At 33.3% G+C, this 17,040-nt stretch overlaps 1 protein-coding gene across 2 annotated transcripts; it reads right to left on the reverse strand.

Moving 5' to 3' along the window:
- Positions 1–1,695: 1,695 nt before the first annotated feature.
- Positions 1,696–13,644, reverse strand: LOC101207026 (putative serine/threonine-protein kinase). Of its 2 annotated transcripts, none has more exons than XM_031887982.1 (7): positions 13,348–13,644; positions 12,823–12,924; positions 12,268–12,380; positions 11,276–11,486; positions 10,764–11,001; positions 2,708–2,858; positions 1,696–2,363 (listed from the first exon to the last, which is right to left on the reverse strand). In XM_031887982.1, the coding sequence occupies exons 1-7, from the start codon at positions 13,355–13,357 to the stop codon at positions 2,037–2,039; spliced, it is 1,152 nt and encodes a 383-aa protein (XP_031743842.1). In that variant the 5' UTR covers positions 13,358–13,644; the 3' UTR covers positions 1,696–2,036. The 2 variants fall into 2 exon arrangements, with proteins under 2 accessions (XP_031743842.1, XP_011653110.1); XM_011654808.2 differs by having other exon boundaries at positions 13,242–13,644.
- Between the last annotated feature and the right edge of the window lie 3,396 nt (positions 13,645–17,040).

Genomic DNA, 17,040 nt, shown 5'->3' on the forward strand with positions numbered 1-17,040 from the left:
CTCTTCGCTCAAGAGTGCTTTTAATCGTTACTGTGTGGGATACATGTAGCCTAAACACAATGTGTGACTTGATTTAACCTCTTTTAGTTTGGAAAGAGTATTTATCAACATCCATTCACAGTTTTACTTATTATTCATAATTGATTGCAGAGATGTGATCATGTTAGTGTATAGGGAGAAGACGTCCTCTTGTATGGTGCATCGATGCGTGCTTTCACATGATTGTTCGTTGGAATATAGAGCCCATTTTTATATATCACTTTAATATAAGTAATCGATTGAGACTTTAAGATTTGTGTAAAATTCATATCTTATCCATGATAGATATTAGTATTTATCAATGTCACTAGTAGACAATAATAAAAGTTTAGCCTTGTATCTAAAATTTTGTTATATTTTATAAACGTCTTGATTCATTTTTGCTACATTTGAAAACGTGTGATTTTCAAAAATTAGTTTTAGCAAAATCAAACATTTCTTCCAAAATTTTAATTTTAATTTTTTTAAAAATACTTATGTTTGTAGTATAATGAAGTATTTGTATATTTTTCTTTTACTTGGATAGATTTTTTATTTCGAAAATTGTAAATAATAATAATAATTTAAAGGATGGAAGTCTTACGGTTTATCCTCAATAAATTAATCAACATCATTCAATGGGATCCACCCATTTGTTTTTTTCAAATGAAGAAATTTAAAAAAATAGTAATAAATAAATAAACTTCAATAACCATTTTCAGAAATTGAAACTATAGTAAAATCTTCAAATTTTGTTATCGTTTATTTAAGTATTTTCGCTGAATTTTGTTAATAGTTCTTTTTTATATTTATGACAATTCATCTAAATATTTTAAAATATAAAATCCCTTTCAAAACAAATATAATATAAAACCAAGAGAAAATAGTAAATAAGTCCTGGGTCTTCTTATTTTTCTTTTTATTTTAATTATTGTTGGGTAGTTTATGGAAGTTCTAAAATTACACAACAACAAAAAATGAAGTTGAAGAAAACAATAACGCAAAAATGAACACAAAAAGAAAAATCAATATGATTTTCTTATAATGATCTATTTAGAAATGTTTTACGACACTTTTATATAATCTAGACAAAGGATGACCACATCATCTTATTTTTCATTTTAAAATCAGTAGAGCAATTCTCAATCTGAAATCTAGAATAGGATCTAATCAAAATGTTATAATTCATATATTTTTTTCAATTAACGAGTGATCAATCTCTAAACCCTAACCAAAGAAAAAAAATATATTGAATCCATATATTAAATTGATTTTTCCATCTATCAAAAACTGAAATGTATATAATTTATACAAACTTGCGTACAAATAATTAGTTTGGGTTACAAAACATCTCATACTATGAATCTTCAAAGTCACTACCTTGATAGGTTAAATTACAGATTTAATTTCTAAGCATACTTAGCGAAAACCTAATTGGTTATAAACAAACATTAGTGATTATATTGTATAAATATTGAAAGTAAGTGATATCTTTTAGAATTGGGTTATTTTTTTCCTACTTGCTCCTACTTTTAAATTATTTTGTAATTAGAGCTTCCAATTGGAGTAATATCTCATCTTCCCTCCCTCCTTTTTATTATTTTTTTTCTCTCTTACTTTTCACCGATAATGAAAGTTGTGTTTATTTAAATAATAAAAAAAAACACACACACAAAATGAACAAATCAAAATTGATCAAATGCTCCTATAATTTCCCCCGCTCACTGCCTTAGAGGCAATTGAAAAGCAGGATCTAAGAAAAATGGGAAGAGATAAGAGCCATTGGAACATTCATTTCAATGGAGAAAAATATGAATGGTATAAACATCATACCAGTTGATAAATGATCATGAGGCTGCAACTTGTGTAAGCAACTCTATATCCCCAACAAAATAAAGCTCTAATATTTACCCAATTTTAATAATAGATGCTTCAACCAAATCAAACTAACTAATACCCATGAACTCAACCTTTTATAATCTGCCTAAGCCTTGAACTTCAATCTTCGTCATCATTCTTCATCTGGGGGTGATTTTAGTTATGGAGATGCCTGCAAAGCTCATCTCGTTGCTACTGGAAGCGTTTGAGGTTTTCTTGCTCACTGAAGGAATGTCACTAGTCCCCAAGCCTCCGTAGAACCCTGGGGCAGTAAGTAGCTTCTCGTTCAGCTTGTTATTCTTTGTGAGCATGTCAATGACTTGGCTCATCACTGGCCGTCGATTTGCAGCTGCTTGTGTGCAAAAAAGAGCCACTTTCATGTACCTAAGCACTTCTTCCTGAGGGTAATCTCCTAGTCTAGGATCCACTATATCCAAGAGTTTTCCTTCTTCATATAACTCCCACACCTGTTTCATGACAATTACCGATGGTAATAAGCAACAAGATAGCCGGTACAGAAATAGAAGAGATATTCCATATGAGTAAAGGCACAAAAGAAAATGGCATCTGTCATCGAGATAGATCTATTGAGCATTTCTTTCAACAGGTTTAAGGCATGGCACAATCACTCAATGCTCAAGAATTCCAAACTCAGAACGAGAATAAACAAATTCACATATTTCAGGTGTGTCATCAGTATATGCTGTACCCCCAACCCAACAGCGAGGTTAAGCAGTGAAGTACCAGTAGAACGAAATAGCAAGTACACAAGAACGAAGGAAGCTATAAATTTGGATATGAGCAAGCTTACCCTTCCCAGCAAGAGTATTGATATTTCTACCCCAAAAACTGTACTGCTACGTTTACCACTAACTAGTTCAAGAATGAGGACTCCAAAGCTATAGACATCGGCCTTCAGAGTTAGCTGACCTCCCAATGCATATTCTGGAGCCAAATAACCACTGCAGAAAACAATGTTTCAAGAAGATAAGAAATGGTATTCATGCAATTTTTGTTTAAAATTGTACTTTAAGAACATCAGTACAATAAAACATATTAAATGATAAACGTTCTCTCCATCTGCCAAGATCTGCCCAAGTGCCAGCATAACAAAGACATATAGGCGAAAAAAGTATGACTGAATTAAACCTGATTCACAAAGCAAACCATGCAATAGTTCTTAGTGTCAACTCCCAAGCGGAGAACATAAAAGATAGATCCTTGTATAATATGTTAGTCTATGGAATACATCTTTACCTATGGATAATTTCACTCATCTAACAATTTTTCTTTATTTGCATGGCCAATTCCATCGCATGACGAGCTCTTTTCAGTTAAAATGCATGTCCCCCAACTAAATGTAAGAAATTAAACATCCCATCCTATTAATCAGCTCACTCCTATTCCTGTACTATATGCTTTCTTCAATGTCGTTATTTCATTCTAGTTTTATTCCCCACTAATTTATAATGTTTATTCATTGAATAGCCTTATCACAAAGTTACATATAGTCGTTAATTTGTTGGCCGACAATTTTCTTTTCCAACAGAAAAGAAATAAACACACAAAGAAATAACAAACAAATTCAGATGATTGTATTTATCAGCAAAAAGAGAACCAATCCCTAGGTTAAAATTCTCTGGTATTGAGTTTTAATCTTTTGACTGGTTCAAATTACCCTTCCATTCGCATATACTGCTTCCTACAATTTAATTCAACCAGCCCATATCCGAGGCACAATGTGTGCACAAGACTTGTCTATTGTATCAATATGAAGGAATTGGTAGTCATTTGTTTCTGAAAAATTAGCACATATAAGATTCAGAGATGAATCCCTGACAGTTGAATGCTCATAAGTTGATAATTCTTTCCTGAAGGCACCCGAGTAATGTTCCAGATTAGATTTCTTTTTCTTTTTGGTCAGACTTGCTGTTTTTTACCCTGCTTTCTTTTTAAACATTTTCCTGTATGGCCGCTGTGTCATGTATAAACTACGCAAGTGTACGAAGTTTAAAAAACAAAATACATTCTTGGTCCTAATGTATGATTTTGGTGTTCATGTGGTCCCTAAAATTTCAAACATGTTTGGAAAATAGTTTTAAATGGTTCCTTAAACACATTTCGACAATAGCGAGGGGTTGTACTAAGAAATTTTATTATTTTAATATTCAGTCAAGGGTTATGTGGTTGTTAGGTATATAACAAGATTTCCTGCAAATTCATACTAAACAATAACAACAGCAACAAGCAGCTTCCTTTGAATTAATCAACACAAAAACCTTGAGCGGAGGTGTTTGATTGTGAGGTGGGTTCTTTCCCATCTTTTTACCTTGGGCTTCCCTTTGGGGGTAATTCGAGAGTTGTGTCCTTTTGGAATCCTATCTATGAGAAAATTCATAAGAGATGGGTGGTGTGGAAGAAAGGGTTCTTCTCTAAAACTGGCAAATTAACTCTGATTAGAGTGGTATCCCAATGTATTATTATCTTTCGTTGTTCAGGCCCCTAGCTTGGTGTGTAAGAGCATTGAAAAATACATCGGAGATTTTCTGTAGGAGGGAGTGGAATAATGTCATGGCTCCCATATAGTTATTTGGGATGTGGTAGGGCGCCTTGTGAGTCGGGAGGGATTAGGGATTTGGTAATCTTAGAATTTGTAACAGAGGTTTGTTGGCAAAGCGGCTTTGGCGCTTTTATCTTGAACCTGATTCTTTATGGCATAGGATTATTATGAGCAAACATGGTTCCATCCTGTTGAGTGGATGACAAAAGGGGTTAAGGACACTTTCCAAAATTCTTGGAAAGATATTTCTTTCAGGCTCTCTACCTTTTCACAGTTTACTTGTTTTGTGGGGGGATAGAAAGGATACTTACTTTTGGGAGGACCAGTGGGTTGGGTTCGATTTTTTTGTATCTGTATCATTTATCCTCTTCCAAAAATTGTAGTAATTCAAATCTTTTGGTGAGATCCGAGACTTCCATGTCTTTCTCTTTCAGGTTTCGTCATAATTTGACCAATAGGGAAACGATGCAGGTGGCTTCGATTCTTTCTTTGCTTGAGGGGTGCTCTTTTAGAGAGAGGAGAAGGGATGTTCAAGTCTGGAACCCTAATCCTAGTCGGGGATACACTTGTAAGTCTCAAGTTCACCCATTCAAATAAGCATGCGGGGTGGAGGCAAGGCCCAGACCAAAGAGATGAGGAAAGAGGCGAGGGCTATTTGCCCTATATGAGCAAGACTGATTTACCTCTTTGGACTCTTTTCTTCCTTTCATCTATTTCCATGATGACGTATTTTCACGAACGAATTTGCTCGACCAGAGGATAGGCATTCCTCTTTCCTCTTTCTCTATCATCTTATTCTTGTCTTGTAAATCATCAAAATGGGGCATCCCTTGCTTTTTCTTCTTAACTCAGAAATCTCTCTTATTCTAATCCCCATCCCGTGAACAAACCAATAATCCCACAGAGGCATAAGGATTCCAATCCATAGGCTTTCTTCTTTTTAGTAGGTTTGGAAGGAAAGCACAAGGCGCTCGTGCCAAGATCATATGGATCACAGAGAGGCACAAAGAAGGTTGTTGTTAGATCCCACTCCCCCTAAGAAGTCGGTTTTTGGTGTGGTTTAGAGGACTAAAGTTCCTAAGAAAGCTAGATTCTTTATCTGGCAAGTCTTTCTTGGTCTGATTATGCAATTGATAGGCTTGTTAGGAGAGGAACTTCGCTTGTCGAGCCTTTTTGTTGCACGTTGGGTTGGAAAGCGGAGGAAAATCTTGATAAACTTTTTTGGGAGTAACAGTTTGTGAAGGCTGTGTGGAGCTCTTTCCTTCAAGAATTCGATGTTAGCTTTGCTGGTATACGAAGTGTCAGAGCGACAATCGAGGAGTTCTCCTCCATCCATGTCACACCCCACCCCAAACATGTACTTAAATGTCGTGCAATACGCAGCACAACTTTGTGTAGCCCTCACACCTCTAATGCGATATGCCAAAACGCTCGCTTAAATCCTTTAAAACTACTAAACGAATAAGAACACAAACATAACGCAACAAAAATCACAAACAACACAATCTATACTTTTATTAATTTTAACTCATGCGTTCTACAATCTCATACATAGTTCCTCAAGTACATGAACTATAACACAAAACTTCAAAACGCCCGACCTAGCATTACGACTTTACTCGCCTAGCATTGCTATCTTCTTCAACCCAAATTTGGCCTCTACGCCTGATGCTTGGGAAAGGGAAAACTTAAAACATAAGTTGATGACTTAGTGAGTGATATACTTTGAAAACCTTTTTGGGGAAAACAATTCATAAATCATTTTCATTTGATAAATACAGGCTAACACCTTAATTCATAAAACATAAATCACATGAAAACACATTAGTCATCCACATACCATCGTCAAGAACATGAACCACTCCCACACATGGACTACTGTGATTTCCTTTTCACAGCATCTCTGAGAATTTCTTGATTGCTGCAAAGCACAATACGCTCCTTTTACGCATTGGCCTGTTTCACTCCACCATGCAGTCCTTTTCTACATGGCTGCCTTTACTCCTTATGTGCACATATATTTAGCTTCTTGGAGAAGAAAAAGACTAATAGTTTACACAAACATAGCATTCAAAACAATACATTTATCACATATACAACTTTACTTCACATTAAAACTTTCTTTAGAATAATCGTTCCTTTCATAAACATTAGTTTTACAAAGAAACCCCTACAAATGAACAAGAAGTTCTTAAAGAAACTTTGGAAACATTAAACATTTGAAAATTCACTCACAAACTTATTTCTTTTTCCCTTCTTTAAAACACCTAACTTCCTCTTCTTCTTGCATAATATTCTTTCCAGCAGAGTAATTTCTTAAGAAAAACAGCATAATAGCTTTTCCACAAACCTTTTACCCTTATTTATACTAATCCTAAATTGGATTAGTCATTACTAAACTCCTCTTAGTTCGACAGCTCCTACTCTTAGTGGCACACGTGTAAGTTTAATCTTTCTCATGACCATGCTTAACCTTAAACTTGACACGTAGCCCACTAGATTAAGCACTGATATGTAATTTCCCAGAAATCTCCTCACTCTTCTCGCCTACTGTGCCTACTGTGCTTGATCGCAAACTGCCTTTCTCGCGTTGCCTTACTTATACGTGAACTAACTCCCATAACGCCTATAACACCAGCTTCCAAAACACCCTTCTTTAAAAAAATTTAATAAGAAACTCCTAACTCAAAAGTTCTTATTTACCAAAATGATCCTTCTATTAGGCACAGATCTCACAATCTGCCCTTTAGAGATAATCAGGGTTTTTTATGGCTTGCTAGGGTGAGTGCAATTATTTGGGACATTTGAAGCGAAAGGAACGATAGGGTGTTTTGGGGTAGGGAGAGGGGTATAGTGAGATTTGTTCTTTGGTTAGATTTCACGCATCTCTTTGGGCTTCGATTTCGAAGAACTTTTGTAACTATTCCATAGGCAATATTTTACTTAGTTGGTCCCCGTATTTTAATGGGGTGGTTTTTGTTGGGCTGATTTTTTTTGTATGACCTTATATTCTTTCATTTTTTCTCAATGAAAGTTGTTGATTTCATAAAAGCAGAAACACAAAAACAGAGTCCCAAAGGAAAGATGACATGGCACTTGGGTTAGTGATAATATCTTGCTGACTAGAAATAATTGTTAATTAATCTTCAATTTAGGGTTATGTGATTGTTAGGTCTCTAACAAAATTTCTCGCAAATACACACTAAACAATATGAAGAACAACAAGAACAGAGTTCCAAGCTATTATATAACAAACAAAAATACAAATAAGAAATAACAAAGTTGCTCAGCTTTTCCAGCGAGTTGGTTCTCTCCACGTCTCCAAAAACATTCACCTACACAACGTATAAGAAACCTATATAAACCCCAGCCCCCCACAGGTCAGGTTGTACAACGTGTTCCCTCCTGCCAAAATAACTTACTCGTGTCCATTTACCTTTTTACCCCCTGTGATGGAAATCTTTATAACCGGAGGCCTTGCCTCACTGTGGCCTGCCTCTCATCTCTACCTAGCGCCAACCACCATCCTTTTTGCCGATTTCCTTCACTCACCTCCCACCACTGCTGCCTCATTCATCACTTACCTCTGTTCCAGTTCAACTTTCACTGTTCTTATCTCATATTTTTCTTTTAGGTTTAGACTTTTAATTTTATTCACTTCATGACAAAAAATGCCACAAAATATGAGATAGATAATTTTAGTTTTTCTTTTAGGTTGAAACTCTAAGGACTAAATCGACATAAGCTCAAACCTCAAACACCAAAAGTGTATGTTGCCCAAGTTTAAATTACGAAAAAAAGATACAAAGACCAATTTCATGTAATCAAATCCCCTCCAACCTGTGTTCCTTCCCTACCTAATGGTAACCATTTTCTCTTTCACTTTTATTGCCAAAACTTGTTGTCTCTATCCTAGGAAGTCCGTTACACTGCATCTACTTGCTATAGCAGAATTATTGAAGGCGAATTCTAAAAGCAATTGTCAACAAAGATGCAAAAAAAATCTGAAATAATCAGAACCATTTAACCAATATCAAAACTTACCACTCCGAATAGCTTCAACAAACTCCATAGCTTGAACAGATTGTAATACTGATAGATGAAATAAATCTCTGTTGGATATAAAAACTTGGTAACTCAATTGGTACTAAAAAATTTCAATGCATAGAAGAGGAGAGATTCTATCAACAGGCAGAAATTTTACAATCATGTTTTAGGTAATCAATTCCTTGGGCAATGTCCCCGGTCAAAAGATTTCCACCACTTATCTCCTAGCCTATGAGATCGAGAATAGGGCTAAAGATGTCATAAAATGTCCAAGAATGAATTGCATTCTTAAGGAAGAAATAATATAAGTAAACATGGGCTATGTACGAACTACCTACTAAGATAGATAATATAAAGCAAAAGACCCTTAGTAGGTGGCCATGGTCACTGCCAGCACTCCTAAGATCTTGATCCTCAAGCCATGGAACATACCATTACATCTTCGAAGTTTTACACTTTGACTTCAAACAACCTTTACGCCAACCTAGAGAATACTGAGATCTCCCAAAATATGTAAAGGGTGTTACAATAACGTTTAAGTGAAAGAATGCTAACTTACGAGAAAATAAGAGCCCTACCTCAACCGATGAAGAAATTGGTCAGAAATTGGTGTTTATTGTTCTTAAATAACACTGACAAACCACTAGAAAAAATAAATTATACCAAAATCTAGGAGGAGCTACAGAAAACACTGCAACAGAAAACAAGAAAGAGGAACGCAATTATAAAACTCTTATAACAAATATTCATGCTTGGAATCCTAATTCTATTGAGGATTTTTCTTGAAAGTCTTTTCTCAGTTCTTGTTAGATCCCACTCCCGCTACCGAGGCAGCCTTTGATGTGCTATTAAGGATTAAAATCCTCGAGAAATTAAAGCTCTTTACCACACAAGTTTTACTCAGTCATGTGAACACTATGAATAAGCTTATGAGAAAAATGTCTATGCCTATGGGGTCTTTTTGTTGTATTCTTTATCGGAAGGCAAAGAAAGACCTGGATCACTTATTTCGGAGTTTTCAGTTTGCGAGGTCCGTATGGAACCATTTCAATCAAGAGTTTGATCTTGAGATAGCTCACCAGAAAGGTGTTCGGGAAACGATCAAGGATTTCCTCCTTCATCCACCTTTCAAAGAGAGGCTGCATTTTAAGGTTGGTTGGAGTGTGTGCCCTATTGTTGCATATTTGAGAGGAGAGAAACAACAAAGTATTTAGAGGTGTTAAAAGGACCCAAGGTGATGTTTGGTCCTTGGTGGGGTTCCATGTTTCTCTACCTGTTTCGAAGACTTTTTGTAAGTATTCTCTAGGTAACATCTTACTTAGTAAAGGACTTTTTCTTTTTTACGTTGTTTTGGTTTTTTGGTATGCTCTTGTATGTATTGCTTCAATTTTTCTCATTGAAATCAGTTGTTTCTATATTAAAACAAAAAGCAAAAGAAAAGGAACTCCATAGACAAACTCCCCACATAACAATTTCCCCTAAAACCGTACTCCCACACAAACATTCAGGAAAGTTTATTTCTCTGCCAACCAAAAAGATGACAGAGATCTGTAAATTTGATTTTCTACTTTCCATTTATTTCTTAAGCCAAATGATTTTATCTTTCTTCTTTAAGACGCCACCAAAGAGAGACCATTGAATCTTGCATTAAGTTGGTGAGTAAAACCAGAGGTGATAGAACTCAAGGAAATAGTTGTACAACCTATAGAATAGATCTTGTTTAAGTTAGTGAATAAAAGTTTAACCTAAAACTAAAACCATTAAAACGATTCCACCAAAATAGACTCACATGCAATTTAGCTTTATAAGACCTCTTGTAAAGAACATTCCAATTAGGTTGGAGAAGCTGGAACGGTTACAGCGTTTAATGTTGATAAAAAAGCTGATAGTATCTTGGGCAATATAAATTTAGCATCATGACTGAATGTTATGCTATAGGCTATGCTATGTCATGGACAATGGTGACACATTTGCTACAATAGAAAAATGAACAACATTCAAGTTGAGGCTTTTTTTGTATAAGAAACGAAGAAACTTTATGGTAAACAAAAGAGAGAGAACCACAGCCAAAATGCACGAGGGAAGAGGGATCCTTAAGCCAAATTGAGGCAATTTATCCCAACATACTTGATTTTGCAAAGTTTAATAAAATGCAATAGGGAAGTATGGTGTAGCATAAGCACTATGAAAACAATGTAAAAAAGTGTACGGATAATCAAACTGAAAAACACATAAGATGAAAGATTGTGATATGACATACGTTGTTCCTGCAATTCTTGTGCTAATGTGAGTAATATCATCTGGGAAAAGTTTGGCTAATCCAAAGTCACCAATTTTCGGATTGAAGTCTTTATCAAGGAGAATATTACTAGCCTTGATGTCTCTATGCACAATATGTGGAACAGCTTCCTCGTGAAGAAATTGAAGACCCCTAGCAGTACCAATGCAAATAGAGGACCTCTTCCTCCAATCCAGATGGACGCTTATTTTTTTAGGATCTACAAAGAAAGAATAGAAGAAAATATTATTACTGCTGCAAGAGTATTGCATTTTACTACAAAGTTATAAGTTCATGGATTCCTATAGATGGGAAGGGTAGGAAGAGGTAACATCCTCCCAAACCACATGGAAAGTGTTTTAAGGGCATCCAAAAGACCCATCAAGTCCTCTCTCCCCCAGCCTCACCCCACCTCAAAGAGCCTACTCAAGGAAATAAATTACAAAGAAGAGTAAAGATACGTGCTTTTTAATTAGAAAAATCTTCATAAATACCTAACAAAGCATGGTCGAGACTGTTGTTTTCCAGATATTCATATACCAAGATTCGGCTAGCTTTTTGAGAACAGCATCCAATTAACTCAACAAGGTTAGGATGCCTAATATTTGAAATGGTTTTGATCTCTGTCAAAAATTCGCGAGCGCCTTGCTTAGACTCTATAGAGAGTTTCTTTATCGCAACTTGTACTCCATTCCTTAATGTGCCCTGGTAACAAATGTTCTTACGGTAAGATTCATTACACATGCAGGAACAAGAGAAAGAAACCAACTATGAGTGTATTGTACAATATATTATTTATATTTTTTTCTCATCAAAGCAAAGTACTTTTAAACATATCAAGCACCAAACAATCACCTACCTGTGTAGAAATTAGAACAAATGTCAACCATTTAGCTTACATGGTTTATTTCTAAGGTGGTTTTTCTAACTTTAAAATTTTTTATTGTACATTATAATTTTAAAAGAATTAGCCAAGTGTCAAAATCCAGAATAGATTTTCTAAAATTGCTTTTCTAACTTCAAGAATATTGACTATGATTTTAAAAACATCTTCAAAAGTAGATTACAAAGAATAATAAAATAAAATAAAAAAAATTGTTAGTACTTAAACATTATTTTCATCATCAAATGTTTCATCAACCATCATGGGTTAGCTTAGTAGTAAAAAGAGACATGGTCTCAAAAAAGATTAAGAGGTCAATGGTTCAATCCTTGATGGTCAGCTACCTAGAAATTAATTTTCTAGAAATTTCCTTGACACCCAGATGGTGAAGGTCGGGCAGTTGTTCCAAGAAAAAGAAAAGAGACCCTAGGAGAATTTTAAGTGTCTAGGCCTCGACGTATGTCCATAATATGTAGGGAACGGGCATGCACTCTAGGTCCCCATACCATCCCAAGTGTCCAAGCATTCCCCATTCCCTACACATTATAGACAGGACACCACATGATTGAACATTCACTTGACGTTATCAATAAAAAAAATTACCTTGTAAACAGTTCCAAAACCTCCTCGTCCAATTCTATTGTTCGAATGGAAGTCGTCCGAAGCAGATCTTAATTCATTGAAGGAGATTTGTTTTACATTCTCAAGCAAGTCGACTAGGCAACAGAAAACAAAGGAAAAAGAAAAATTACATAAAATATACGCTAGTAAGCCCAATAAACACAAAACATGCAAAAATATTCTTTACAATATATGTCGGGAAATTGAAACCCAAATACATCCGTAAATTTGCTGATATTGACTAGTAGGTCAAATTCTTGATGTATTAGGATTATGATTAGTTTCTTTGGTTTATTAGGATTAGGATTGGTTTCTTTTATTATTTGGGATTAGGATTAAATTTCTTTGATTAATTAGAATTAGGATTCAGATTAGTTTGCTTTTGCTATAAATAAAGTATTTGTCTTCTTGTACTCTCAACTTTCGATGATCAAATAAATTCTCATTTGGTATACCCAGATATACTTTTCAAGTAATGGATTTCCTATATCTATGTTTGCATAAACCAAAAAAACCTATGCTTATTCAAGTCCTTACTGTCCAATTCCTTATCAGCACGTGTAGAGATTCGTTCCTTCTCCAAAGTAGAGGAACCGAAGCAGATGCAACTCATACTTGGGGCCGTAATTCCGTAAAACTCTGCAGGAAATAAATGGTCTCATTTGATCGATTACCATAACACAGAGATTGAGACTATTCCAATCAGGGTATTTCTACCGCCAACATAAAATTTGAAAACCTTTTAACAAAAATCTTTAAACAAATGAATTAATCTCGTGCTCAGAGTAACCAAATCTACTCCTGAACCTCAAATCAAACGAAGTGAGAAAAACCTAGAAAAACTAGACAATAATAATAATCACCCTACAGACCCATCATGCATATAAGAAAACTCCAAGAACCCAGCAATGCAGTCAGCTCAGCAGGTAAAATACAGCTTGATTAACAAGAATTACCTCCTGTAGAACAAAAATCAATACTCCATCAAAGGCTTAAAGCCTCCTCTGTCTCCAATTCACAAAAAAAAACAGAGCACGATAGTGAAAAAGGATCGTCCCTAACCGATGATCATTTGTCGAAGCAAAGTGAACCACAAAAAATAGAGGAATCAGTCGTTGCAGCCAGTGGTTCCCATTACAAGGAAGAAGAGAGGATCAAGAGATTTTGCTGTAGAGAATTTTCTTCCCCTTTTTGGTTTGACAAAGATTGGCGGGCGCTGTGAGTCTTTTGGTTCGAAATTCAACCAACCCCATTCGACCAGTAAGTGAAAATTCATCTCGCCAGATCGTCTTGTTCCTCTTCGCGCGTTCTCACCTACTCGGATGACCAAACCCCCCATTTCACTCACTGGCGAAAGCGACGCCCATAAAAAACTTTATTCTAATATGAACAGCGAAATATCCTCATACGCCACTTCTTTTTTTATTTTAAAAATAAAAATTTCAGTTTTTGTGGCGTTTACTGTTTAATTTTTTTACAAAAATTATTTTTTAAAAAATTTATAATTCAAACAATTTTAGAAAAATAAAAGTAAATATTGTTTAGTATTCTCTTTATTTTTATTAGAGTTAATATACCTTGCTATAGTGTACAGTTTTATTTATTTATTTAAAACTTTTGAATGTTTAATAATTTTTTAGTTAATAGTCAGATACATATTTATTTAACTAGTTATTGTTTTGGTATTTTTTAAGGATAAATTTTTGCTTTAAAATACTGTGGAATTTTGTTGAATTTTATATTTTAATTTAAAACTTTTGTTTTTATTTTAGTTGAGAGAAAATTGGTGTAATTTTTGGATGATTAAAGTATTTTGTCATTTTTTAAGTTCAAAGTTATTATGAAATTTTTTAATAGTTCATATATATTTTTATACAAATTTTAACCATTTTTCATCCAAAACTGGTAGTAAGAGTATTTTTTTTAAAACTATTTTTAAGGTTTAAGTGTGTTTTTTTAACTTTTGAAAGTTTAAGAAGGGTTTCTTACCCAATCTACAAAATTTATGGACTAAAATAAAAGAACCATGAACTTTATAGTTTATATCGAAAATATCAACTTTCGAGAGTATCAAAAATGCCCTTTAAACTTTCCAAAATACAGAAGTTATTATAACACAATTTTAACGGTTTCATCCAAAACTTAGTTTGGGATGAAACCATTAAAATCTTGTTTAAAAAATAAACTGAACTATGAAAAGTTTTATAAATATTACTATTTGCGTCCGTATTTTTTGTAATTATAAATTTTAAAACTTCAAATTTCCAACCCTATTTATTATTTGCTACAATTTTTATTATTTGACATTTATCTTTTATTTTATTCTTTGCTACCGTGTTTACTATTTTTTTATTAAATTAAAATAGTATACACATCAAACACATGCTATTATAATTCAAACTAAAATAATCTACACTCAAATACAAACTACAAACTAGTATAACTTAAAACTATAATAACAAAAAAAAAACACCTCGTTAGTATTTTAAGAGTGGAATGAAGATAAAGTTAAACTTTTATTCAATTTTTCAAAGTCAATCTCGGCAATAATAACAAAAAAAAAAAAGTATTGTATTAAAAAAAAAGTATACATGCTAATAGTGAAAAATGGAAACTTTTGAAAAGACTATGCTTAAATGATATAGTTGAAAACTTTTTAAGGACCGTATTATTAATACATCAGTTATATTAAAATCAAACACGAGAGGAAAGAAAAGTCAAGGAAGTAGAGGTTATGGGTATATCCTTTGATTCTCATTATTTAATCTTTTAAATTATGTTTTCATAAGGTCTTTTGAACGTTGTTTGCATTCATACTTCAACTGCATTCTTATTTAATATGAGAGGAAAAAATAATGAATCTTTGAATGTTATATATAGTTTTTAATTTTTTCTTAGAAGACAATGTTATATATATAGATAAATGAACTATGTTTTCACGAGGTCTTTTCAATGCATCCATACTTCAATTATAGGATTCCTATTGAACGTGAGGGAGGAAAGAAAAATGAAGCTTAAGCATAGACTCTGTTTTTCTTCTTTTTTTTTTTTTTATCTCACCATAGGGTTATCTAACCTTCATTGTATGATACTTTTGGATATATAGTAATTAGGATCTTAAATATACGTTTAGATCGAAGGGTTTGAGACTCGAATTGTAATTCTTATTACACTCTCTTTCGTCTGTTTTCAATTTAACTCCTCATGTCTCGTTCCAACGTGGATTTTAACATTTTATTGTGATCATTTCAATTAAAAGGGAGCCAATAAAATACTAACTAATAGACCACAAACATTTTGATGGTAAGAACTCCACTTGTTAGTTGTTTGGTTTTCCAAAATTAAATTTATTTTCTACCTCTACATCTTTTTTAATTAAAAGGTTTGGGTTTTTTTCCAATTTTATAAAACAAAAACAAATGGTTAAATTTTTTTTCTTTTTTCAAAATTCAATATGACCTAAATATTGGTGAATGATAGATAATAATAATATAATAATTTTAGAATAAAAAGCATATTATAGCCTTAGTTTATAAAAATTAAAAACAAAAAAAAATCAAATTGTTACGTACAGAGTCTAAAATGCATATCAATTAAGTTAGTTATAGTACTTTTTTTGTTGTCATTTTTAGTCAAACGTGTTCGATGTTGCATACACCATGGACTACACACTCATATATATTATTTATATCTATTTGAACGGAAATGTTTACAAATTTGGTGCCAAATGTTATGATTTTTGAAAAAACAATTGGCCAATAATGTTATTCAGAATATGTTTTCAATCAAGGGGTGGAAAATAGATTCAAATAATTTATTAATTCAGTCAAATAAACTAACTTAGCAATATCGTCAAACATAGCCAAAAGTGAACATATAGCACCCAACTAATATATAAATGTGCGTTATGAATCACTAACTATATGGTCTGATTTCTCCTATTCCTTAACAGAAAAGGCAAAGCATGTGAAAACAAATAAAAATTAATCAGCCTAACTTTTGTTGGGAACGAACCACAACTACCAAGGGTCTATGTAAGGTCAAACTCAAAAGGAAAATGGTAGTCACGTTGGAAGTTCAAGACTTGAGAAGTGTGTAATAAATATGGGGAGATTTGTATGGATGGCTTTTATTCCGAGTTGAAAAGGGAAAAAAATGTGGTCTCATATTTGTGTAAATTTTTTTTTGTAAATTTACCGATTTATCTCTAAAAATTATTAATGCGCTCGTAATTGAGAATGTCACTTGATCCACGATGTTCGATACTTGATATTCTATGTTTTTGTTATATATGCTCTATGTTATATCTAATACACTAAATCCTCGATACTCGCTACTTGATGTTTGATACTCAGTAATCAGTACTTGACGTTGTTTTATTTATGTTATATATGCTTGTCACTCATTGTTCAGTACTTAAAGAAAAAAAAGAACGACAAATATTACAGAAATGCAAAAGCGAGAAGAATAAATATACTAAAAAAAGGAACACAGATGAATAAAAGAGAAAAATACTGCATTTAAGATTAAAGTATAGTTTTACATAAGAAAGAATAACGTGAATATAAGGTATCAACATGAATCCAACTCAACTGACATTTTAATGTTTCCAAAAGCAATAGGAGTTTTGTTTTGTATTACAATACTTTTTTAAAAAAAATTAAAAAGGTATTAATTTTTCGTTTAGATCTCTTATCGTAGGCCATTGTACAAAATTCCCTCCCATACCCGCATAGTTCTATTAAATAAATTGTG

This window comes from Cucumis sativus, chromosome 1, assembly GCF_000004075.3.
Source record: "Cucumis sativus cultivar 9930 chromosome 1, Cucumber_9930_V3, whole genome shotgun sequence".
In the NCBI taxonomy this organism is placed as follows: domain Eukaryota; kingdom Viridiplantae; phylum Streptophyta; class Magnoliopsida; order Cucurbitales; family Cucurbitaceae; genus Cucumis; species Cucumis sativus.

Coding starts and splice junctions, on each gene's coding strand:
- LOC101207026 (XM_031887982.1), bottom strand. Junction 11,002..11,275: donor TCTCGACCATGCTTTGTTAG/GTATTTATGAAG, acceptor CTTTCTTTGTAG/ATCCTAAAAAAATAAGCGTC. Junction 2,859..10,763: donor ACAAGAATTGCAGGAACAAC/GTATGTCATATC, acceptor TGTTTTCTGCAG/TGGTTATTTGGCTCCAGAAT.